Raw genomic sequence first — 24,326 nt, forward strand, 5'->3', positions numbered from 1 at the left:
AGAGAGACAGGAAGAAGCAGAGGCTTGGTCATCTCCACCCGTCCCCTGTTGCTGTGGGCAGGGACAAGGGCTATGTGCTGCTTTTCCCCACTCAGAGTGAGACGTGTCAGGAACTCACAGGGTCCTAGGAGCCTGTGCTGTTCCCCAGGGCTCTGGTTGCACGGCATGCAAGTGCTCAGCTTCCTTTACGTGTTTCTAGGAGGGTCACAGGCAAACAGGTGAGGGTGTGTTCCTGTTTTGCAGTTTCAAATGCGGTGGCTGTGTCTTCTGTCCCAGCTCTGGACAGCAGCTGCCCACAGCCGTGGTGGGAATCTTGGGAGAAAAACTCACAGGAAAGGAAAATCTAAAGATGGATCCTGCCCAGAAACACACAGGCACATCCTGCTGAGATAATGTGGCAGGAAAGGTGGCACTCTCAGTGCCTGACTGGGGAGGAACCTGCCACCTGAGTGGTGGGGAAAGACAGAGCTTCGAGGATGCTGCCTCCTGATTGGTGAGGAAACACGTTGCCTGAAGCGCTCTGCTTCATGATTGGTGAGAAGAGGTCTGCTCTCTGATTGGTAAGCAAAAATGTGACCTGAGAAGTCCAGCCATCTGATTGGTGAGGAAAGGCATCTCTTGAAAATTCCAGATCTTTGTTCTCAGCACTTCCCTTTTCTGGTGTCACTTGCTTAGGGCAAATGGGAACTGTGAATCCTCAATTCCCTCAAGGTACACGTGCCACCAAAAAGAGACTGTGAGACCTTGGTGGGAACCAGCTTTAGGAGAAGTTTGGATGCCAGCAGGGAACGTGTGCTCTTGATCTTCACGCAGGGGTCCCTCGGTCAGCCCCCTACCACCTCCTCCATGGGACTCTTCTGCCTTGTCTTCCCAGGGCCAGATAGTTCCAGGAAATGGTTCTTCAGGTGGAAGCACATTGGTCTCAGCATTTTGATCTTTGATGGTTTGCTTTCAGCAGCTTCCAAAATCTTGTAGGTGTGGTGCCGCCCCCAGGCCCTGGCTCCTGAGACCAACCGCAGGGAGCCTCACCATAGGCCCTCCCGTGGGGGCTGCACTTCCTTGCTTTGCTTCTGATAAATTGCACAGGGCAACAGGGAGGGGGGTGGTGGTTCCTGACTCCCGAGTTGGCTTGGGAATGGCCATCAGGGCCCTCTTCAGCCTGACTTCTCAGGGCCTGGGAGGGGCCTGGGCAGGGGGCCGAGGCCACCCAGGCACTGCTGGCTATTGGCTGACTCAGGACCTTGCTGCGTTTAGAGCAGGGGTGGACCCAGACAAGAAGAGCTTGGGGCAAGGGCATTAGATTCCAAACGTTATTATGCAGTCTCCCATTTGGGAAGTTTCATAGCAACAAATTTGTTGGGTTCTTTCTCTCCTCCCCTAGTTCAGAAGCAAACCAGGGCTGGCAGGGTTGGTGCATACAAAGGGCTGTAATAAACATGCCCAGGGAACAGGCGGCTGCACTCTCCAGCTATTCAGTGCAATTTCACAGCACTGGGACGGCCTTATTATGGTGTGGGCTGTTGTCCTATACAAAGTCAGATGAGATAGATTTCTGCCCTTTCTCCACAGAATGGTTTGTGAAAGATACTCGTCCCGGAATCTGTCAAAAGATAGGAGGTTTTGTTTACCATTTGTCTTCTTTATGGACTTTGGGGCTCTTTCTTTTTAGAGCCGGCAAAGGAGACGTTGCTATTTAACCATTTCAGCCATGCCTCCATTGATAACAATATTAATTTATCATTTTCCCAAACCATCTGTGATGGATAAAGACATTCCAGGAGTCTCGCGTGAACCGAATGGCGATGAGAGTTAAGAAATCAACCACCGCCTCTAGCGTCCCCATACAAAGGACTCGCGTTCCATGGAGCTGGACAGCCCATTTCCTTCACTCGTGGCTCTGCCCGCTTCAAGCCCACAGTTCACAACGTGGCTGAGCGAAGGCTGCTAGGAAGGTGCCCGCATCCCAGAAGATGCAGTCTTTGGTGGGGCAGAGGCATCGATAGTCCCCACCGTCTGCTGGCACATTCTCGCGGCTCCCATCCACCCCTTATTTCTCCTGGCAGCTCTGGGGGGTGGGCGTGGGGGATGGGGAGGAACTGAGCGCCTCAGTCCTGCCCCCTCTGGCTCCGTGGACCACTGTGGGGGGGGGGGTCGGGGAGGAGCATTTCTTTCTCATTCTTGATTCTCAGCTTTCACTCGGTGGCATTATCGGCATCGTTTGTCCCTAACTTCTGCTGTGATTCTCACCCTTGGCTGCACAGTGGAATCACCTGGGGAGACTTAAAAATATTGCCGCCTGGGTCCCACCCCCAGAGATTCGGGTTTAATTAATGGGTCCAGATGAGGCCTGGACTTTGGGAATTGGAAAAGCTCCCCAGGTGATTCTAACGTGGAGCCAAGACTGCGAACCACTGAGAATAAGAAATGGAGATGGTGAGTTACTCTTGCAGGTGTTGATTAAGGGAAGACTCACATTACACTGAGGCTTCAAGATTTATTCTTTTGAGAGGAGAGATTTATAATAAATGAATTTAAATATTTTTATGACTGTCTTGATGACAACTCGGGGAGTGGGTGTTTAAATGTTTACATCTTGCCAGGCAAGGCTGGGAGCTTAGTCAGTGCAGCCTGATGCCACAGCGTCCAGATCAAGGCATGAGACATCGGTCCTCATGGCCAGAGAGCGTGTGCATGGACACGCACGTGTGTGTGTGTGTGTGTGTGTGTGTGTGTGTGTGTGTGTGTTTAGATCTGATTATTCGAGGGTTTGGTCGCAGCACAGCGAAGTCCCTGGGACCCCCACCCCTCTTGGCCATCCTGGCTCTGAGGCAGTATCCACACACCCTACAAAGGCCTCAGGAACACCCTTTCATTTTGTGGGTCCCTTGTCACATTTCCGTTTCCTGTCATTTTTTTGGAGGGAGAGATGTAGGGAAAAAGGCTGGTCATCTGGGACAGGCAGGTAGTTAGTGGCTCCAGCAGCTCCAGCTTTGAGGGCAGAGACCCCAGCCCAAGCAGTGGCCTCCGTTATGTCGAGGTAAGGCCAGCCCCGCTGGGGAAGGGACAGTGATGCCTTAGATCCTGCCATCAGGGGAGAAGATTCCCAGTGGAAGTGCTTAACTCCAACTGTGACCTGTGCTGGGGAATCTTTTCCCTGTTACCTGAGGATGTGGGCGTCAAAAACTCCATCTGCAGATTTGGCTCCATGTTCAAAGTCTGCAGGGCACCTGGCAAGTCTCTTGACCTCTCTAGACCTCAGTCTCCTCATCTGTGTAATTATATTCAGATATCTGGTCTCTGAGTCCCTTCCAGCTTTGACATTCCACATGCTCTTCTTAGTCAAAGTCTTATGGGTCCTTGATACAAAATGACAATTCCTTGCAGAGGTGAAGTTTGTGAACCAGTGATTCAGAAAAGCTGGTAAAACCAGGTGGAGATGGTTTGATTTCAAGGTTCTTGCAGATGAAGGATCCCCGAGCTTGTGCCTTGCCTGCGTGGTGCACTGTGCCAAAACAGGGTCTTTGTGGCGCAGCCCTGTGGCTCATTCCCTGGGCATCTTGACCCGTGTCTTCACCTCCCTGGATGTGTGTGCCCTCAGCTCTGCTTTCACTCCAGAAGCCACATGGATATTCCCGAAGGATTCCAGGGGTCCCTGGTGCTGGAGCCGAAAAGACCTCTGATCTTTGAGTTCCCCAAGTTAACGGAGGTTCCACATTTGGCATCTGAAGTGTTAAGGGCATTTTATTCCGGAAATAGTGTCTTTGGGGCTTTTGCTGCTGGGAGTGGGCCCCATCCAACAGTCTTGGGATGAATAGCTTTTAAAAGCCTGGAACTTGGAGTTACTCAGACCAGTGTTTAAGTTCCACCTCTGGGCAGGACACTTACCTTCGGAGTTTCAGTTTTCTCACCTGACAATAGGGATAATAATAGTCCCTCCTCCCTCCTAGGGTTATGGTGCAGATTAAATGTGGAGCATCCCGCTGCATGCGTATTAGCTGTGATGATTATTTGTGCAAGTTGAGGAAGACAGAAAAAGCAGAACCCTCGACCACTGTCGGCACACACACAAAGCAGAGACAATTCCTGTGGCCCTCCGATTGACTTAGATCTTTCCGTGAGTGGTGCTTCTTGTGGTTCCTCTTGCTTGAAGGGCTCAGCCCGGGTGTGGACTTTGTGGCCATTTCCCACAGGACTGGGCAGGGCCCCGGGGATTTGCCCTAATGCCATTGCACACTCTCAATAAAGGATTTGCAGGCTTTGAGAGCAAAAATGACAAGTTTAAGGGTAGAGATGTGCCTGGCAGCTGCTTGTGGAAGCCCAGTGCAGAGAGGTGGGGCCAGGTTGTGCATGATCAAATGTGGTTATAAAACTGCCGCTAAGAAAGACCAGGTGGCATCTGGGGGACTCCCTGACAGGATTGGGGCTTGGAGCCGGAGGGCGAGGCCAGAGTTGATTCTCACTGTCCTGCGGCTTCTCCCCCACCGCATTGCCCAGCCCCTGCCCTCCTACCCCGCGGCCCATGCAACACACACACACACACGTGCACACACTTTCTGGGAACCATTTGCAGGACCTGTGCTTCCCCCCTCAGCTGTAAAACAGGTGCAGGAAGACTATCCTTAACTAGATGACGGAGGGTCAAATAACTCAGTTTGGGATTACGGGGCTCCCCTCCCGGCTCCACTTCCTGCTGTCTGCACCTTGATCCGAGAGTGGCCGGGAAAGGCGAGGCCATGCAACTTGAAACATTTATTCTTTTGTGCCTCTTTAGCAACTGCCGGGAGAAAGGAAAGCATAGCCCGGGAGGAGGTTGACACAGACAGCTGAAATGAGGTTTGGGGATTATCTGCGGCTTTTGGTGATCCTCATTCCCTCATTAGCGTGGAGAATTCAAGAGTGAAGAGTGTTGTGTGGCTGAGGCTGCGGCTGGCCTGGGATGTGGGGGGATCATCATTCCCACTCACCTCCTCCTCCTCCTCCTCCGTCCAGATGCGCAGGGTGAGTGGAGTGGCCGTTCCCTAGTGGGAGGGGCGGCAGATTGGCCTGAGTTCTGTTCAGATTGGTGGAGATACTGTGTGTTCATTGAGCAAGTGTTTATGGAGCACCTACTACATGCTAGATGCAGTGCCTTGGAACTTGCTTTTTGATGGGAGGTTGACAACAAACAAGAAAAGAGGAGGAGGATTTTATTGATGGTGGCGAGTTGTGTGGAGGAGATCCGCAGATGGAGAGAACTGGGGGGAGCTGCTCTGCAAGGTGGCCCTGGAGGGCCTTTCTGAGAATGGGACGTTCGAGATGAGACCTGGGGTGTGAGGAGAAAACAGCCACAAGGAAGCCGAGGGAAGGGAGAGCATTCCAGGGCAGTACCACAGTCTGGAAATGGGAGAGGGCTTGGCAGGCCCGTGGTCAGAAGGCAGGTGAGGGGAGAAGGGGCAGCTCGTGGGAGTCTGGAGGGGAGGACATCCCATTCTAAGAGGGCTGGAAGGAGAAGAGCGATCTGAGTGATGTGCCAGGCTTACCTTTTAAGAAGCTCCTTCTGTGAGACAAGCGACAGGTGAAGAGAAAATCCTTGTATATTCCATATCCTACGGAGGGCTTGAATCCCGAATGTGTGAAGAACTCGCAAAACTCTGTACAAAAAAATTAAAACATTAGCTGGGCATGGTGACGTGCACCTGTAGTCCTAGTTACTTGGGAGGCTGCGGCAGGAGGATGGCTTCCGCCCAGGAGTTTGAGGCTGCAGTGAACTACGATGACACCACTGCAATCTAGCCTGGGCAACAGAGTGAGACCCCATCTCAAAAAAAAAAAAACAAACCAAAAACCTCTCAAAACACAGCAAGCCAGGTGTGGTGGCTAGTGTCTATAATCCCAGCACTTTGGGAGGCCGAGGCTGGAAAGGTTGTTTGAGGCCAGGAGTTCAAGACTGGCTGAGGCAACATAGCAAGAGCCTATCTCTAAACCACACAAAAAGCCCACAACAACAAGAAAACAAACAACTGGATTAAAAATGAGCAAAACACTTGAACAGATACTTCACCAAAGATAAACTGATGGTAAATAATACACGAAATATCCTTAGTCTTTAGGGAAAAGCAAATTAAAACCACAATGAGCTACCCCTGTGCACCTGTTAGAATGTTGACAATGTAAAGTGCTGGTGATTCCGTGCGGGTGAGAGTGGGGAACAGGTGGGACTTTCATGCGCTGCTGGTGGCAACTCAGCACGGCACAGCGGCTCTGGGTGACAGTTTGGCAATTTCTTATAAAGCCAGACATAGACCTGCCATGATACCCAGCAGTCCCACTCCTAGGTATTTATACTATGAGAAATGAAAATTGATGTTCACATAAAAACCTGTCCATGAATGTTTATAATACCATTATTCATAGTTGCCCCAAACTGGAACAACCCCAGTGTGCTTCAGTGAGTGAATGGAAAAGTAAACTAGAGCCCAGCTGTACAAAGGAGCACGACTCGGCAATGAACACGAATGAACTATTGATTTAGCAGCCACGCGGACGGACCTCGCCTGCATTCTGCTGAGTGAAAAAGGCGGTCTCGAGACTACACACTGTCTTATCCCATTTGTACATCCTGTGCTCGTGGACATTGTACACACGGACAATCCCAGGATAGGACATTCTGAAAAAGGCAGAACAGTAGGGACAGAGAACAGATCAGGGGTTGCCTGGAGTAGGGGAGGGAGGGGATTCTCGGGAGTGCTGAGCTGTTGTGGTGGTTGTAAGAATCTAGGCATGTGATAAAACCCAGGGAACTATGCACCAAAAAAGGGGTAAATTATACTCTTTTGCAAATTAAATCATAAGACTGTGCAAATGAATAACAAGAATAAGAAGAAACTCCTTCCCTAGGGCTCTCTGACGCTATGTCTTTGGGCTTCTTTATGCCCCATCTCCTGAACCTTGAATCTCTAAACTCACTTAGAGACCAGTGTCCCCGGGTCACCGTTCCTGCTCCCTCCCCCGGCCTCTCCCTCACCCCACTCCTCTGCCTGTCTGATGGCTTCCCCGCTGCCTTACCTGAGGTCCCCTCCATTGCAGAACACCCTAATAGCCTCTGCCAGCGTTCCCATGTTTCTTCTCTTGGTTGCTGGTCCTTCCCCCCTGTTTTGGGGAGTGGAGAAGAGATAGGTGCTCGGACACCCCTTTTTGCCTGGCATCATCTTCTCCCCAGTGCCGCATCTGGGGAGGGGTCCCGTCAGGTTTTCCCCAAGAGACTTGACTCCCATAAGAGATATGGGGACATGAGAAGCCCTCAGATCTGGATTCTTTTTTCCGAAGACACTGTCCCTTGCTGTGTGTGTGGGCTGCTCTCAGGGCACAGAGCCTGTTCCCGGCCTCCTCCTCCCTGGCCTCCGCAGCGGCCACAGATCGGCCTGGCCCACGTGGCAGGACCTGTCCACAGGGCTCCACCCAGCCCTACTTTCTTTGTGGATGGCATCCAGGTACACAGATCAGTCTTACCCAAAGCACAGAAGAATGTTTCCCCCCAACTTAGGATGGCCACAGGCAGATAGGCCCTTTGGCAAGAGCTGCAGACCTTGGAGTCCCATGAGGCCTTAGGTTGGCCCCAGGGATCAGTGGTCAAGATGCCCGTGTTCGCTGCTAGAGCAGGGACCCAGGACCCAGGATCCAGGGCAGAGTGATTTTTCTGCCCATTGCATTCCTCTGCGCCTTGGAAACCTCGTGAGGACTAGAGAGGGAGTTTTCCCATCAGGTGGAGCGATGCCTCCAGCACCTGGTTTTCAGCACCATCTTCTTCTGTCCTGGAACAGAGGCCTTCCCCTGCACGTTGGGCTGGGGAGGAGGGGGCCGCTGGCAGGGCAGGGTCCCTGGCAGAAGCTCTTACTGTGGGCCTCCCTCTCTGACTCTGCGCCGGCTCCAGTGGGCCTTGGGACCCGGCAGCACTCCCTGTCCGACACTTCCTGGGCTGCCCTTTTGGGAACAGCCCTCAGGTGGGGACTGTTGGGAAGCAGAGCTGGGAGGGGCTGGAGAGATCCCGGCAGCCCTGCAAGCTGCTCTGCCTGCCTGCGGCGGTCTCGGGGGCCGCAGAGATGCAGGCTGCTGTGGAGAAGGTGTTGACTTCCACGGGGAGCTGGGAGCTGGGAGCTGGGAGCTGGGGAGTGAAACTCCAGTCATTGCTGGAGTTGAGGGTCAGTCTCCCATCTCATGAGTCCATGGCTTGGAAGAGCCCCTGGGGAAGAAAATGCTTACCTGGGGCTTCACACAGAGTGTTAGCTCGGGTTGCCAGAACACAGTGCCCCGGGCCAGGAGGCTTAACAGAAATTTATTTCTCACAGTTCTGGAGGCTGGAAGTCCAAGGTCAAGGTATCAGCAGGGCTGCTTTTTTCTGAGGGCATGAGAGAAGGATCTGCTTCAGGTCCCCTCTCCTTGGCGTGTAGATGGCCGTCTTCTCCCTGTGTCTCACAGGGTCTTCCTGCTGTGCGTGTCTGTGTCCTCATCCCCTCTTACCAGGACACCAGTCATGTTGGATTAGGGCCCGCCTTAATGACCTCATTGTAAATCATTCACTCCTTTAAAGACCCTACGTCCAAATATATCCTGTTCTGAGGTGCTGGGGGTGAGGGCTTCAATGTATGCATCGTGTGTCGGGTGGGCACAGTTTGGCCCATACCGCAAGGCCAGGCCGGAAGCTGGCCTGGATGTCTGGAGTGAGGGTGCGTGCCTCAGTTGTTCTGTCTCATCTGTCCTGCCTGGATCCGCAGAGGGGCTTATGCCCAGCCAGCTTCCCTGTCCTCCACAAGCATGGCCGTTGGAGGGTCCTGCCTGACTCCAAAAGCCCCTAGAGCCAGGGTCCTCAGGAAAAGTAGCCAGACCTCTTGATAGCAGCCCAGGATGGACTTCCGGAAAGCCCTGGTGTGAGCTGCAGTAGAGAGGGGCCCGGCCTCCGGAGAGCATCCCTTCCCCAGGGGAGGCCGTGGGCTGCAGGGATCCAGGACAGAGGGCGTCAAGGGGCGCAGGGCAAGGCGGCTGCCCCGGCACAAGAAGCCAGGAATCAGAGCCAGCTGTGCCAGGGCTCTCTGAAGTTCCCAGGCACCCTTCTCTTCACGGACAAACCAAATGTCAACAGGAAGATTCTGGCACAGTGCAGGCAGGTGCTGGTGCAGGGCAGGCCATCAGTAGGGGTGTACAGGAGGCCCAGTGTGCCCTGCAGCATGAGCCCTTCTCTCCCACCGCTCGGCGAGGATGCTGCGATGAATGGCAGCAGAGGGAGCGATGGTCCACAGGTCGCTGTCTTGGCTCCTTTGGAGTCACTGTGGAGACCAAGCCTCAGCCTGTTAGGTTGGAAGTGACTTTAGCGGGGGCATAGACCTGTGACCTAACGGGGACCACCCGGGGGGGGGTCCAGAGAGAGGAAGGCACTAACCCAGGGTTGTTGGCAGGGCGGGGTCCAGACTGGGGTCTCCTGTTGCCCATCTGAAACCACTTGGGTCACCTGAGCTGCCCGTCCCTGTCTGATGAACCAGAGCAAGGACAGTCTGGGTTCTCCGCTTTGTGGGGAGGCGTCCAGCCTGCCTCGTTCGTGGGAAACCCGAGCCTGCTGCGTTCTCAGCGACCCAGCCTTCCGTCTGGTCTCACCTTATGGAAAAAACCTCGGGTAGCTCGTTTCCCATGACCAGGTGCTGCGTATTCCATGCAGACGGGTGACCTGCCACGGAAGCGATCGACCTCCCTCTGGAAGAGGTGGCTGACTTCCAGGGAAACGGGAGTCACCACGCGGGCTTCCTGCGGCGGAAGATGTTCTGACCCTGCCGTGTTCTCAGAAGGGTTAGGGAGGCTCCCTCTTCGTCCCCCTCACCAGAGCCCCCTGCAGAGGAAAAGACCCCCACTTTCCTGGCATCCCCCTCCTCCCCAGCCCCCTCCACTCTCCTCTCCCCTGCCCACTGCGGCCCTGCGTGAGTCTGCGCGTGTATCTGTGTGTGCTTTGTGGGTCTGTATGTATGTGAGTTTGTGGGTGCAGATCTGTATGTCTGTGTCTGAGTCTGTGTGTGTGTATGGGGGCGAGTAGAAAGCCGTTTGTGTTTCTGGGTGTGTGTGTGAGTCTGTATGTGTATGGGAGTTAGTGGGAGTTTCTGTGTGTTTCTGTCTGCATTTCAGGGTTCAGGCACTACAACAGGATGCATCTGACTTTTGTCTTCCTAAGAGCCAGGGCCTGAGGCTTCCTGTGGACTCAGAATCTCTCCCTTTGACATTCCTGGTCAGATTCTCTCTTCCAAGCTATAGAGGAGCCCACTTTGGGGGTGTTGTCATCTGTCAACTCTCCCTACACCTTGAAACTCACTCCTCTTTGCAGAGGGTATAATTCGAGCCATCCCTATGTGTATGAGTTTTGGGGAGAAGCTCTTACTTTGGGATCATTTGGCTGGAAATTGAGAGTGAATCCCATGTAAGTCTGTTAGGATTGGATTTGGCTGCGAGTAACAGAAAGGCCATGTCGTGTTGGTTTAAACGGATAAGAGCTTATTTCTCTGTGTAGGACAGAAGGACTACAGGGGCCGTCCAGAGAGGATGTGGGGCCTGAGTGGGGCCCTCAGAGGTCCAGCCCTTTCTGTCCCTCTGCACAACCCCCTTCTCCTGCAGTTTCCCTCGCCGGCCTGCTGTGGTCTCCTCTGCAGTCATGTTGACTTCATGGGGCTGTTGTGAGGACCAGAGGAAATGGCACTTAGGAGAGAGCATGGATGTGCTGAGGTGGTTTACAGGAGTCTGATGGGGGTGCTGGTATGGAAGAATGCTCTGCCTTGGGCAAAATGAAGCCTGGGGCTGGTCACACTGCCCTGGAGGTGACCTGAGTGGCCTTCTGAGGCTTCCCGCCCTCTAGGACCCCGATGGCTTCCCTTCCTAGAGCAATGATTTGCTGGTGTGGAAGCACAAGTTTGCCTTCTGCCTCTGTTAGACCAGACTCAGGGGTCAGACTCTTTGCAGAATCTTAGGGGAAAGATTTGGAAACCCAGCAGCAAGCATCAGCTCACATTGCACCAAAGGATGGGCCCTTAGGAAGTGCCCGCTGCACACAGCAGACCCAGAGCTGCCCTGCCATTACTGAGCATGGCCTTTGGCTCCAGCAGACCTCAGCTGGCGCCTGGCTCTTCCCGGCAGTGCCCCAGCCAGCCCAGGCAGCTGAGCAGGTCACCAGCTGTGAGGGGCCTTGGGGGAGAACAATGCATGGCCCTCCTGCCTCCACCCAGAGTCTGCTCTGGGCCAGCTCCTGCCAAGATGAAGACGACCTGGGCCAGTGGTGACGTCCATGTGGGACTTGGCTCTGCATCTTCAGTGACTTAGCAACCTTTGGTGACCTCCCCCAGCCAAGTCCAAGGAGCTAGAAGTTACTGGTGCCCAGCTGTGTCCCATCAACACCGAGGAGAGAATGTCTTGGCATGGATTTTAGGATTACCAGCAGACTTGCCAAGGGGGCCAAGGGAGGTCAGCTGGCATGAGTCCCTGGAGTCCCATGTCAGGACATTAGGGGCTTGGGACAGTGGGCCCCTGTATGTGGCCCTCTGCATTCACATGGCCAACTTAGAGATGCCTCCCATGCCTCCCTTCCCACCCCAGGGACAGATTTAAGAGGCCGTAGGGAAAGGTCAAAGGCCCTCTCCAGCCATGCCCTTGTCAACATCCTCCTTGGTATGCCCCCGTGGGCATCAGGGCTGGGTCTTTCTTGCTACCAAGTGAAAAAACAAACATTACGGAATGAACTTGAATCCAGGGTAGACTGAAGACGGTAATTTCCTGACAGAAGTCAGGACTCCTCTCTCAAAGGGGCAGGACTGGAGCAGTTTGCTCTGCGTCACGGGGACCTGAGATGGGAGGAACCAGCGGCCCGGCCGCCCCCAGCCAGGGCCCTGCCCCGCCCTCCTCGAACCCGACAGGGGCACCCATGGCGGGACCCTCGCTCCCGGCGTTTCCAGAAGCTTTTGCGTGTCCAGACACAACTTCGACAAACAATTCCTCACATTCTTCTCTTCTCTGCTTTCCTGCCTTGCCCCCTCCCTCCCTCCCTCCCCATCCTGATTGTCCTCACCGGCCCTGCTGGCCCGAGACCGGCTGCGAGAGGCCGTGTTGCACCCACAGACTCGCGCCCTCGTGCCTGCTGGGGAGGTTCTCACGGGCTCTTTCAGGGTCTCTGCTCTCACCGTGTTCTTGGATTTCTTTTGTGCCATTTGGAGCAAGAACACACAGCAGCCACCAGGCACCGACTGAAGGTGCTGCACGGTGCCTTCCTGCAGACAGCGCCCACCTCTTCCAGGGTCTTTGGGGAGGGATTAGGCAGGACAAGTGCTTCCCTCCTTCTTCTTTTTTTTTTTTTTTTTTTGAGACAGAGTCTCACTCTGTTGCCCCGGCTAGAGTGCTGTGGCGTCAGCCTAGCTCACAGCAACCTCAAACTCCTGGGCTCAAGCAATCCTCATGCCTCAGTCTCCCAGGTAGCTGGGACTACAGGCACGCACCACCATGCCTGTCTAATTTTTCTACATATATTTTTAGCTGTCCATATAATCTCTTTCTATTTTTAGCAGAGACGGGGTTTCGCTCTTGCTCAAGCTGGTCTCGAACTCCTGAGCTCAAACAATCCACCTGCCTCGGCCTCCCAGAGGGCTAGGATTAGAGGCGTGAGCCACCGCGCCCAGCCTTGCCTCCCTCCTTCTGTCCTCCCCTTCCCTACTCACATTCCCAACCCACCGTCTAGGGTCGGGGAGGCGGATTTAGCAGGAAAGGCTGGTGTCCTGCCCCTGCTGCTGTAGCTGTGCTGCCCGGAGCATCGGGACATTCCCCCCAAGGTCCTTGGGCTGCTCCGTTACTGGGATTGGGTGCGTAGAACACAGTGAGGGAGCCTCGGGGTGCAGTGCGACAGGATGCCACTCCGCCAGAGCCAGGGGGAGTGGGTGGGGCCTGCCCTGTGGTACAGAAGCCACTGGCCTGTCGGGGCCTCACCGCCCCCCCCATCAGCATGGCTGGTCCCTTCCTGGGAGTTCCCTTCACCTCTCCAGTCTTGGCACATTTAATCAAGGCTTTAAACCAAATTATCACTGTGACCCTTTCTAGTGCTACAAGTTTATGAGTTTTGTGACCCAGAAGCCTGAGCCTGGCTGCAAAGCAGGGTGTGGGAGGCAGCAGCCTGGGGGACTGCCGCTCCCTACAGTTGTGCCCCTCTGACCTGGCAAACCGCAGGGCTCCGTCAGGCCCCGGGCCCCCTTCCTCCCACCTGCAGGGCCAGCAAGGGGTCTGGGAGCTGGCTGGGGACGGAGAGTGAAAATTCGTAGACTTACCTTGTCAAGGGAAGGTGGCCTTGAAGTCCTGACTCACGCAGGGCTGCGGGCTTTGTATTCCCGAAAACATTTGAACGCAGGCCTCCTCCCGGGGCCTCCCCAAGCTTCACTCTCCTGCCGCCAAAACAGGCCTTTCAAGTCCGTCCATTTTGGTTTTTATTCCCCATTTCCAGGTGGGCGGGTGGCCAGTATCAGAGCTCTGGAATGTGTGTGGGCTTGGCTGGACCTGCCCCCCCATCTCTGCTCTTCCCCTGGGGCGGGGGGGTACTGTGGGGAGGGTGTGCACTGGCCCCTTCCAGCCCCTGACTCTCCTGTTGTGTGTTCTCCGCAGCCTGTGATTGCCACCCCGTGGGCGCTGCCGGCAAAACCTGCAACCAGACCACCGGGCAGTGTCCCTGCAAGGACGGCGTGACAGGCATCACCTGCAACCGCTGTGCCAAGGGCTACCAGCAGAGCCGCTCTCCCATCGCCCCCTGCATAAGTATGTGCAAGGCACCCTGTTTCTCACGGCTCTGGCTTGGGTGGGGGTGAGCCCTTTGGGGCTGCTGGTCACTGACGTGCAGTGGGTTCAGCGCTCGGGGACATGCATCTCTGTGTTCCAAGCCCGGTGATCAGTAGGTCCCCATGGAAGACCCCCAGGTCCATAGGGTTCTTACAGAGGAAGCTGGGGGCTCAGCAGAGCCAGCCTGTCTGTGGCTCTCTGTCCTGACAAACACTGAGTCTCCTGCTTCAGGTCTCATTCTCACATTCCACCTTGACCTGGACCCGGGGTGGGCCCATAGCAGGGGCCCCTGCTGCTGCTGCCCATGGTGTGTTCAGAACAGACAGGCTGAAGGCCCAGGGCCGTTGAGGAGCTGGGCAGGGCTCCCGTGCGCAGCACCCACAGCCCCTGTGAAGCCCCCGAGTTGCTGGAACATGAGGAGGGGCGAGCAAGATGGCAGAGGTCACTCAGGAGGCTTGGCCCAGAGGGCTTTCAATATGTTATATCTGGTAGGGTCACGCTGGTGTCATGAGGAGATTAGCCCCAGTTGGAAGCCGAGCCTGGTCGGGAGCTGCCCCCCAGATCCCCCTGCCCTTGCCTCGGCCCTGTTGATTCCTCGTGCAGGGCTGACCTAGGCCAAGAAGGAGGGCAGGAGCAGGAGTGAATCCCAACAGACAAGGCAGAGCCCAGGGCAAAGTCTGATTCCCCAGTGGGGAGCAGGGGTTGGCAAACTCTGGTCTCTGGCCCAGGGAATTGGCTGCTGCCTATTTTTGTGTGGCTTGGTGATTTAACAGTCACCATTTTTTTTTTTTTTTTTTTTTTTGCTCTGGCTAGAGTACAGTGGCATCAACATAGCTCACTGCAACCTCCAATTTTTGGGCTCAAGCGATCCTCCTGCCTCAGCTTCCCCAGTAGCTAGGACTACAGGTGCACACCCCCACGTCAGCTAATTTTTCTATTTTTTGTAGAGACGGGGTCTTGCTATAGTTGCGAGGCTGGTCTCAAACTCCTGGCCACAAGCAATCCTCCTGCCTTAGCCTCCCAAAGTGCTCGGATGATGGGCATGAGCCACCATGGCTTTTGCCTTTTTTAATGGTTGAAACAAAAATCAAAGGAAGAAAAATATTTCATGACAGCATTATATGAGATTCAAAGCTTAGTGTCCACAAATAAAGTTTTCTTGGACTACAGACACGCCTACTTGTTTATATGCTGTCTGTGGCTGCTTTGAGACTCTAGCGACAGAACTGTAGTTTTACAGAGGCTGTACAGCCCTCAGAGCCTAGATTATGTACTGCCTGCCCCTTTGCAGAAGTCAGCTGACCCCTGCGTTAGGGGTTTTCAGCGTCCCTTAGCTCTGGGTGGGCACTGGTGTCTACAGTCTGTCCTGATGGTCACATGGCCAGTGCCACAGGGCCACAAGCACAGAGGCTGGGCCCCCTTCACACAAGCAGCCACTGCGGGGTCCTCGGAGTGTCCCCCCCGGCCCTTGCAGAAACCCACTCCCCCAGCAGGTGGGAGCCCTGGACATTCCACACTGTCCAGGTGGGTATGGCCTGCACTCCAGGAGCGTGTCGCTGTATCCATTGCCACGGCTCTTCTGATCGGTTTCTAGAAGAGATGGTTCCACGTGGCTGTCTGTGGGCCGCTGCTAATAGCAGATGACCCAGGTCGGAGCCTCAGGAAAGGGCTGAGTAGCCACCCAGGGCAGAGCAGGTGGATGGTTTGCACGGCAGCCTCCAGTTGCTGGTCTCACACTTGTCAAAGTCTTTATCTTCTGTCTGTCCAAAAGCTGCAAGGTGGACATTTTTAGAAGGTGAGGAGGAAACCTGGGGTTATGAAAATATGGAGGAAAACTGAGGTCTCCGTTTTGAATGAGTTAGGATCTGTCAGGTTGCTCAGAAATGGCCGGAGTCAACATTTCACATTCCCAAGTGGAAAGACCAAACTTGAACATGGAGCTGATGCTTCAGAATCAGAGGCCAAAACCTCCGGAAATGGGAACTGTCACCCTCCAGCACGCTCTGTGCCTTCTCCCTTCCTCTCGCAAAGGGCAGGCTGGTGCCTGGCGTGAGCGAGTGTTTTCCCCCAACAGTCTGAGGACCTGGGAGAGGGAAGGGAGGGCCGCGGAAACCTGGGAGGATTCCCGTGAGCTCTTCCTGAGAGCACTGGCTGCAGATGCACGGGCAGTGCCTGGGGACTGGCGTCCTGCTGTGTCACAGCTCAGGAAGCCGTGGGCCCTCCCTGTGCCTCCCAAAGCCAGGCCTGCCTCCAGCTCCGTTCATGGCCTTGCAGGATTAGACTCAGCCATTCGGATGTTACCTCCAGAATGTGGTCTGAGAAAGGGCCTGGTACAAGGTGCAGCTTCCTAATGACCTGCTGTGGCAGGCACCTGTGGGTTGCTGTTGCTAAGAAAATCACCCAAGAGCAAGTTTTGACTCCACATTTTAAGGGCTGTGTCTCCACCCGTTCTTTCTAAAGGTGCCAAGGCTGCCTCCTCTGGGTGACTCTCAGATTTGCCCCCAGCCTTGAGTATTCCATCCCGATCCACCAAGCCTCACATCCTGGCTGGTGTAGACTCTGGGGGTCTAAGGTCTTACCCCAGAGAGTCAGATGGTGGCTTAGAGTCAGTGGGGTTTGTGATCATTCAACAGAGGAAGTGAGTCCCTTCCCCTTAGGGACTTTTGGTGCATGGTTTGGCCTTGTCCAGAAAGAGGAAGCCTGAGCTTTGATGCCCGGCAGTGAACTGATGCTCAGTGGAGACTGGCTGAGCCTCCTCACCTTTTTGAGCTCAGGTCCAGGAAGTCATAGGAAGTGATTGCTATTCTAGATAGGAATAGTCAAAATGAAGCAGATGCTTTATCAGGCCCTTGGGTCTTCTGTGCTCTGGCTTCTGAGATATGAGCCCATGGGAACCTGGGCCCTGGTGCAGACACTTCTCTGCACACATGAGGAACCTCCCTCGGGGCAGGTTCCCGGCCCCCTCACATGCCATCCCTGCCATGAGACCCTTCTCCACTGAGGGCCTGAGCTCAGAGTGAGCAGGGCCCAGGTAGCTGCCCCGTGATGAGCAGAGGGGCCTGGGGAAGCCCCCCTCCGGCACCCTGGGGCTGAGCCGAGTTGATGACACGCCAACAGAGAGCCCAAATGTGGCACACACACCAGGCCTGGGAGGGGCAGCCTTCTGCTACAGCTCGCTCCTGCCCTGTCCCTTCCACAGCCAGGAGCTGTTGGCATCCTGCCAGGTGAAGGGACAACTTCCAAAGGAGAATGACACGATGCCACTGCTGACTCTTCTCCTCCTGGGCTCCAGCTGGGAAAGGGAAGGGAAGGTCGCAGAAAGTTGGGAGGAGCCTGTGCTGGGCTTATTGTCTTTCTGAGGTCAAAAATAACACCTTCTTACCTGTTTTCTCTTCCACCCTGCCCTGAACCTTGAAAAGAGATCCCTGTAGCACCACCAACAACCGCAGCCAGCAGCGTGGAGGAGCCTGAAGGTAAGTCAGCCCTGTCCCCTCCCTTCTCCTTTCTTGCTTTTGCTGTGGTGGGCGGGAGGGTCCCGAGGAGGGGTGTTAGGAGGCCCAGACTTCTCTCTACCGCCATCTGGGCTCTGCTGCAGGGGAGTGGCACCCTCTAGGCTGCACCGAAGAGGGTGGAACCACGGGCACCTTTTTGTGACTTCCGGTGCCTCTCCCAAGCCCAGAATCCTAAATATTGAGGTCCTCTGACTTGCGCACCAAGGTTGAGAAGCTGTGTGCCTGCCCAGCGCCACCCAAACCAAGGGCACGGAACTCCCTCCAGGGGCTGCAGAGAGGGGATGGAAAAGGAGCTCTTGGGCATGGGGGCCACAAACAGAATCCGGGGGGCCTGTGAGCTGGGGCGGTAAGAGAATCAAATCTTCTGTTTCACTCACCTCTAACTGAAAATTGAGCATTTCCTCCATGATGAAGGGAGGCTGCAGACCACAGCAGGTGGCCGTGCCTGTGACTTGGTCATCAGTGGAAATCACAGCTGTTTTGATGGCACGTTACAGTTGGTGCATGGATTACTGTTTATGCCCAGTATTGTTTCAAAATTACAGAAGTTACCAGACCTGCAGCTAGATCCTGATTTATAATCATTAATAAAAAAGCACATATATAATGTAATTATACCGTCCATCTGGGTTTTTTAAGACACTTGGATCGCTCTACTTCGGTATTAGTTTCCTGTGTCGTGCTCTGTATTTTACTGTAGCACTGAGAAATGTTATTCTGAGGGGGGGTCCACAGGCGTCACTAGTCCTTGGCACAGGAAAGGTTGTGCAGCCCCAGCTTTGGGGACAGAGAGGGCAAGCACGGAGCCCTGCGGGGTGGGGTGCCCTGGTCTGGGGTCACACGAGGCTTTTGTGTACTGGTACTTGGGGTAGGAGTGGGAGTGGGGGCAGAAAGTGACAGTGGGGGTCCCAGCATGGACAGTCCTGCCAGCTCTGGGGACCCTTTCCCTCTCCAGATAGGACTGTAGTGTGGGGTATTGGGGGACTTGCAAACCCATGTGGTCACCTGAATATTTCAGGATAAAGACTGGATTTGGGAGAGCATTGGCAGTGCACTGGGAACTTGAGAGAAAACAGATTCAGAACTTCCACGTGCACAGTCCACAAACAGCCCTCAAATAGTTAAGGACACTAGTGTGTTTCAGGGAACGCTGGTAGCCAGCCACGCTGGGGAAAGCCAGAGATGGTGGGGTCTCTGGTTGTCGGTCTTCGAGCACCTTTGTTTGAGCTATTCGCAGGAGGGATGGCGATGAGAAGGTTCGAGGGAAGCAGCATCTCAGGGAGGCTGGATGACAGAGCCAAGGCCAGGATGAGGAAGTGCTCTCTCTCACAGCACAACTCAAAGGAGCGTCCCAAATTAGTCCAGCTCTAGGGGAGAGCAGTTTTGAAGCCAGAGAACACTGAAATGAAATCTTGATTCTTGCTCTCCTTGATGTGATATCCTCTGTCACCTAACTGACGATGGCCTGCCTGAGTGACACTCACCTGGACAAGAACTCCAGGCTGTGCACGTTGTGGGGGGGACGCGGCTTCCCAGCAGGGGCTGCATAGGCAGCTCATCCAAGGGCAAGAGGGATCTTAATGATCTCTCCCTCTGTCTCTGTCTCTCTGTCTCCTCCCGCTTTTCCAGTCTTTGCAGCTTGACTTTGGGTTTCTTGCAGTGGTTTTTGGCTTTTTCACTTCTAAATCAGAAATGGACAAATGGGGAAAAAAAGGGGGGCTGGGAGAGGAGACTCATGAGATTTCTGCATCAGCTACAAGGAGCTGGTAGAAAGCGTATGCGGTTCTTGGCTCTTCCAGACAAAAGATTCCTGAGCAACTTCTTATAAACACTTATAACATCCTCTTTTGAAATGTCTTCCTTAGCAGTCCTTGGTTAATTAACTTTTCTGACTGTTTTTGATTTTGCTACTATTTATTTCCTTTCTTCATTCTGAACCTTAGAAAATAGTGAAACTAAAGCAATGTGTAAATATACACCCTTATGAAGAACTTTCCTCCTGGAGGGGCTGAGCAAGCAGGTTGGAAGCTTGTAGTGATGTTTGTAGCTCCGGCCAGACCCTTGCCGACCTGCTCTGGGGGTCTCCAGATGCCTGGAGCCATCCCCGGGACCCAAGTGCTGGGCTGTGGGGCCTCCCGGCACAGAGAGCCTGGGCCTGCCTCGTCTCGGCAGGCGAGACACTGCGGGCAGGAGGCCAGGAGGGCCCTCTGGGAAGCGGGGCCTGGGAGCTCAGTGCTTCCAAACCTGTCCACTCTTGCAGTGTTTGGATAGGGAAGGCCTCTGTGCAAGGCTGCCTGAGAAAAGCTTATTTACTTTTGCCTGCGTAACAGAGAAGAATTAATAAGCTGAGAATTTGTTCTGAAAGCTGATGGACATAACCTTACCCTGAACTCATCCCCTTGAAGGGCCAGCTCTCGCAGGGAATGTTCTTTACCTGCTCACTGCGCTGGCTGGTAAGCCCTCGTGGGGCCGGGAGGCGAGGAACACGGTGCCCGTGGGAGGTCTGGGGCAGGGGAGGCCGGGAGGGAAACAGGCAGGAAGGCGAGAGGGACCACCCACCCAAAGAGGGCATTGTGCCCAAGGCTTCCCAGCACACACCCACTCACTGGGTGTTGAAAACGCCACACTCAGGGCTAAAAGAGGAACACCTGCCTCCTTTCCCGCCATCAACTTGAGAGACATTCTTGATTTGCAGATTGTCTGGCTTTGTGGGGGGCACCTGGTTCAGTGGGAGGAGCACTGGTTTGGAGCCAGGAGGTCTGCGGTTGATCCTTCACTGGCTGTAAGGACTTGGACCATGCAACAGCTTCTCTTTTTCTTCCTCCCTAAAGAATGAAAGTGCAGGACCAAGTGCACCCCGGGGACCCTCCCTGCCCTGGCTCTCCATGATAGGAAGGACTGTCTCCTCCTGCTGGGGTTTCGCTCCTCCGCAGAAGTGCCTTCTCCTGCCCCTTCCACTTCTGATGATCCATTTTCCCAAAAGCCCTCGCAGAGGCCCGTGGGCTGGGGTGCTGGGAAATAGTTAACAGCTGGCTGGGTTGGGGGAGGAGACTGATCTGGAGCATCTGCTGCTTTCCTTGGTGTAAATACTCCTTCCGGGGCTGGTTTTAGGCTTCCCCAGTGCAATGTTGCCGAACGTGAAGTCAGGGGGAGGTGCGCACGGTTGGCTCTCAGACCCACGTGAGCTGACTCCACCCGCCACTGCCCGTGGGCCTTCTGTGGGCCACAGGCAGCCAGAGTGAGACTGAGCAGATGAATCAGCTGCTAATACCAGAAATTGAGTGGGCATCATAAAAAGAAAAACAATAACAAAAAAACCTACCGGAGAGAATCAACTGAAGATGGTTAGAACTAACAAGAGAATTCTGCAAGGAGGCCATTGCAAAATTAACAAAGGTGGGTAACTTTTCTTACATATCAGCGATAACTAGTTACAAAAGAGCATCACGTTAAGTGAGTGATAAGTATACAACAGGACGTCTGTCCTTCTGCTGGAAACGGAACGCAGACATCCTCAGTAAGAAGGGCATGTCTGCTGGCCTGCCCAGCACTTTGAAGGGGCACAGCCGCCTTTTGAGGAGAAGCGGGCGCACACTTGGGGTACAGAGAAGGGAGCCGGCCAACTCCTGGGCTCCCCCCAGCTCCAGGGCCTGGCTTCCTGCTGCTCACCCTGTTTGGGGCCTTCCTGGTACCTTCTGCTAACTGCCTCAGCAGCCCCAGCCTGGGGTGGAGTAGCTCTCAAGGACACCCTTGCAGTCCTTCATGGTGGTCTAGAGAGCGAGCCCAGGGAAGCCTGGCAGCTGAAGCATCCGAGCAGCTATGCCCCCGGGCGCTGCCCGGTGTGTGTGGTGGGGTGAGGTTAACCGTAGAGATGTTGCACCTGGTGGCCTCTCAGCACCTCCATTTTTCGGTCGAAGGAAATTGGGTTTCTGTAGACCTGCAACCTGGATAAACATGGATTAGTCGCATTTTAGGCTTTTGTTTACCCAGATGGGGAATGGGTTGGGTGAATACAGGACAATGAGCTGATGTGCCCTGAGAGCGGCATTGGTGAGGTGTCAAGGTGGGACCAGAGGGAAGAAAGGCACTAAAGTTGGGAGCCTGAGACCAGAGTCATGCTTGGCCTCTCCTGGCTTCTTCCTCTGGGAAACAGGGTAATAATGACTCTGCCTCGAAGGGTAGTTAGGATTCGATGGGCTGATCCAAGTAAAGCCTTTGATTCAGTGGTGGGATTATTGTAATTGTCCAATAAAAACCAATAAAACCCCAGGAAAAAGCCAAACCCCATGGTATGATGAGGGGTGGAGCCAGCTAAGGTGTTGGCATGAGGACAGGTGTGGAGAGTTGGCTTGATGTGGGCCTGCTGGGAAGACTGGAAGTAACAGGTGTGCTGCCCAAGGCAGGAATAACCGAGGGCACTGCCAGGTTGGCCTCGTCACAGCCGTCCAGCAGCCAGTGTTAGACCTGGACCAAGTGGAGAGTTAAAGAGTAGAAACCAAGTAAAGGTCAAGTACCTGCCTTCATTATAGCCCAAAGGTGGAGACAGCTCATCTGCCCGACAGCGGATGGGTGGACAAACAGAACATGGCACATCCACACAGCGGAATATTATTCAACCATGAAAAGAAATGAAGTACTGACGTGTGCTACAGCTGGATAAACCTCGAAAACATTGACCCAGGATAAGAGATGAATGGATTCTGGCTCAGTAAAGGAGACAACATTAATACATATATATAATGCTCACTCAATCCTAGGCACTGTTCCAAGTGCTTTATATTATTAACCATTTAATCATCTCATCCACCCACAGAGGTATGTACCCCCATTTTACATAGGTGGAAACTGAGGCACAGAGAGGTTGGTGAGCACTAGAAAGCAGCATCACTGGGCTTCTGGGCGAGGTCGCCTGGCCCCTGGCCTCAGAGTCAGTCTGTGAGTGATGTTGGTCACCATGGCATTCTGCCTCTAGGAAGTTATGTTGTTTGGTCAGTTTAGGGTATTTGAAAAAAATTCCTGACCATGTGTGGTAACATCCTACCAGAAGAGAAGACAAATTGAAGTGTCCACTGGAGGGTGACCTGAAACCATGGAGAGATGGAGGCAGCCAGTTAAAAGCCACTGCTTTTTGCAGGTGCCAGTTAAAGGGGCTCTGGTGAGTGTGGTTGGTTGGCACATGGAGCTGGCATGACTGAGGCCACAGGTTCTGGGCACGGGGAACACTTAGCAGAGTTCGGACCCTTTGGCCACAAGGCAGCCAGAGTGAGACAGAACAGACAAATCAGCTAATACCAGAAAACAGGTGGGCATCGCAAAAGGGAAAACAACAAAAAACCCTCCCCACAGAGACTCAACTAAAGATGGTTAGAACTAGTAAGAGAATTCTGCAAGAAGGCCATTGCAAAATTAAAAAGGGTCAGTAACTTTTCTTACATATCAGCTATAACTAGTTACAAAACAGCATCAGGTTAAGTGAGTGAAAAGTATGCAACAGAACGTCTGGTCTGTAGTAAGTACTCATGAATGCACATCAGTTTTAGGATAATGGTAACAAAATTTCAACTAGAATACCAATAAAAATATCCATCACACAAATAAATGTAGCAAAAAAAAGTACAGACTGTATATCAAGGGAAGGACAAGACTTCCCCAAGGAGCACTAAAGAACAGAAAAAATGGAGGGTCTTGCCTTGTTCTGGGAGGGCAAGACACAAAATTATAAAAATGTCAATTCTCCCAGAATTAATCTGTAAATTTAGCATAATTATGGTCAACATCCCAATTGGATGAAACATGATTCTGAAGTTCAGCTAGAAAAATAAATGAGTGAGAATAGCCAAGAAATTCTTTTAAAGACAATGAAGTGAAGGGTGATTTATCCTACCAGATATTTGAAAATGTTGTCAACTGGATATTTGAATTAGCGTGGGACTGGCACAGGAATGGAGCAATTACTAACGCTGAGCAGAAAGTCCAGAAACAGGCTTAAATGTGAGCATGAGAACTTAGTATACGGTAAAGCAGTGATTGTTAATCAGTGAGGAAAAAGGATAAATCAGTCAGCAAATGGTGCTGGAAAAACTGGCTATTTTTAAATAATAACAAAATTAGATTTCTACTATATGCTGTATATCACCAATGGATTAAAGATTTATATATCTTTAATGAATCCTTAAAAATTCTAGAATGAAATGAGTATTGATGTAATCTTGGAGTGAAGAAGGCTTTTTAGACATGATACAAAAGTCAGAAATCATACAGGGAAAGATTTTGAACAGATATAAAAGGAAAACTTCTGTACTTCGAAAGTCTATAAGCAAAATACAAAGCAAACTAAAAGCTTAGAAAAACATTTTTGACATGGCCAAGCAGAGGTTAATATCCTCAATAAATAAAGAACTTTTACAATTCAGTAAGATCCTAATACAAAACTGGGCTGAGAAAGTGAACTAGAAATTGAGAGATTTTGTACAAATGGCAATAAGCGTATGGAGTAGTACACTTACTATTAAGCAAAACATAACGTTAGCATCGTTTCACTTACAAAGTCTTAGGAATCAAAAGAACATAACAAGAATACCAGCTGGGCGGGGTGGCTCATGCCTGTAACCCCAGCACTTTGGGAGCCCGATTTGGGCGGATCGCCTGAGGGCAGGAGTTCAAGACCTGCCTGTGCAAGCAAGATCCTGTCTCTATAAAACAAAAATAAAAACGAAACCAAACAATAGCTGGGCATGGACTCCGTCTCTCCAAAAAAAAAAAAAAAAAAGCTGGGCCTGGTGGCCTATAGTGCTACTTGGGAGGCTGAGGCAGGAGGATCATTTGAGGTTGCAGTGAGCTATGATGATGCCGCTGCACTCTAGCCTAGGCAACAGACTTTGTCTCCAAAAATGAATGAATGAATGAATAATGTACCAGACTGACACTATTCAGAAAATACAAGTAATTCCCAATGTGGAAAAGAACTGGGGAAACAAGCACTCACCTCCTCTGGTGGTAGGA

At 53.0% G+C, this 24,326-nt stretch overlaps 1 protein-coding gene across 1 annotated transcript in view; it reads left to right on the top strand.

Annotated features, from left to right (window-relative positions):
* NTN1 (netrin 1) overlaps window positions 1–24,326 on the top strand; it is a 179,019-nt gene that overhangs the window by 112,970 nt on the left and 41,723 nt on the right. The window contains exons 3-4 of the mRNA XM_045570249.1: window positions 13,642–13,791; window positions 17,232–17,285. Coding sequence (XP_045426205.1) covers window positions 13,642–13,791; window positions 17,232–17,285 — 204 coding nt within the window. The remainder of the gene's footprint in view (window positions 1–13,641; window positions 13,792–17,231; window positions 17,286–24,326) is intronic.

Source organism: Lemur catta, chromosome 15, assembly GCF_020740605.2.
Source record: "Lemur catta isolate mLemCat1 chromosome 15, mLemCat1.pri, whole genome shotgun sequence".
Classification (NCBI taxonomy): domain Eukaryota; kingdom Metazoa; phylum Chordata; class Mammalia; order Primates; family Lemuridae; genus Lemur; species Lemur catta.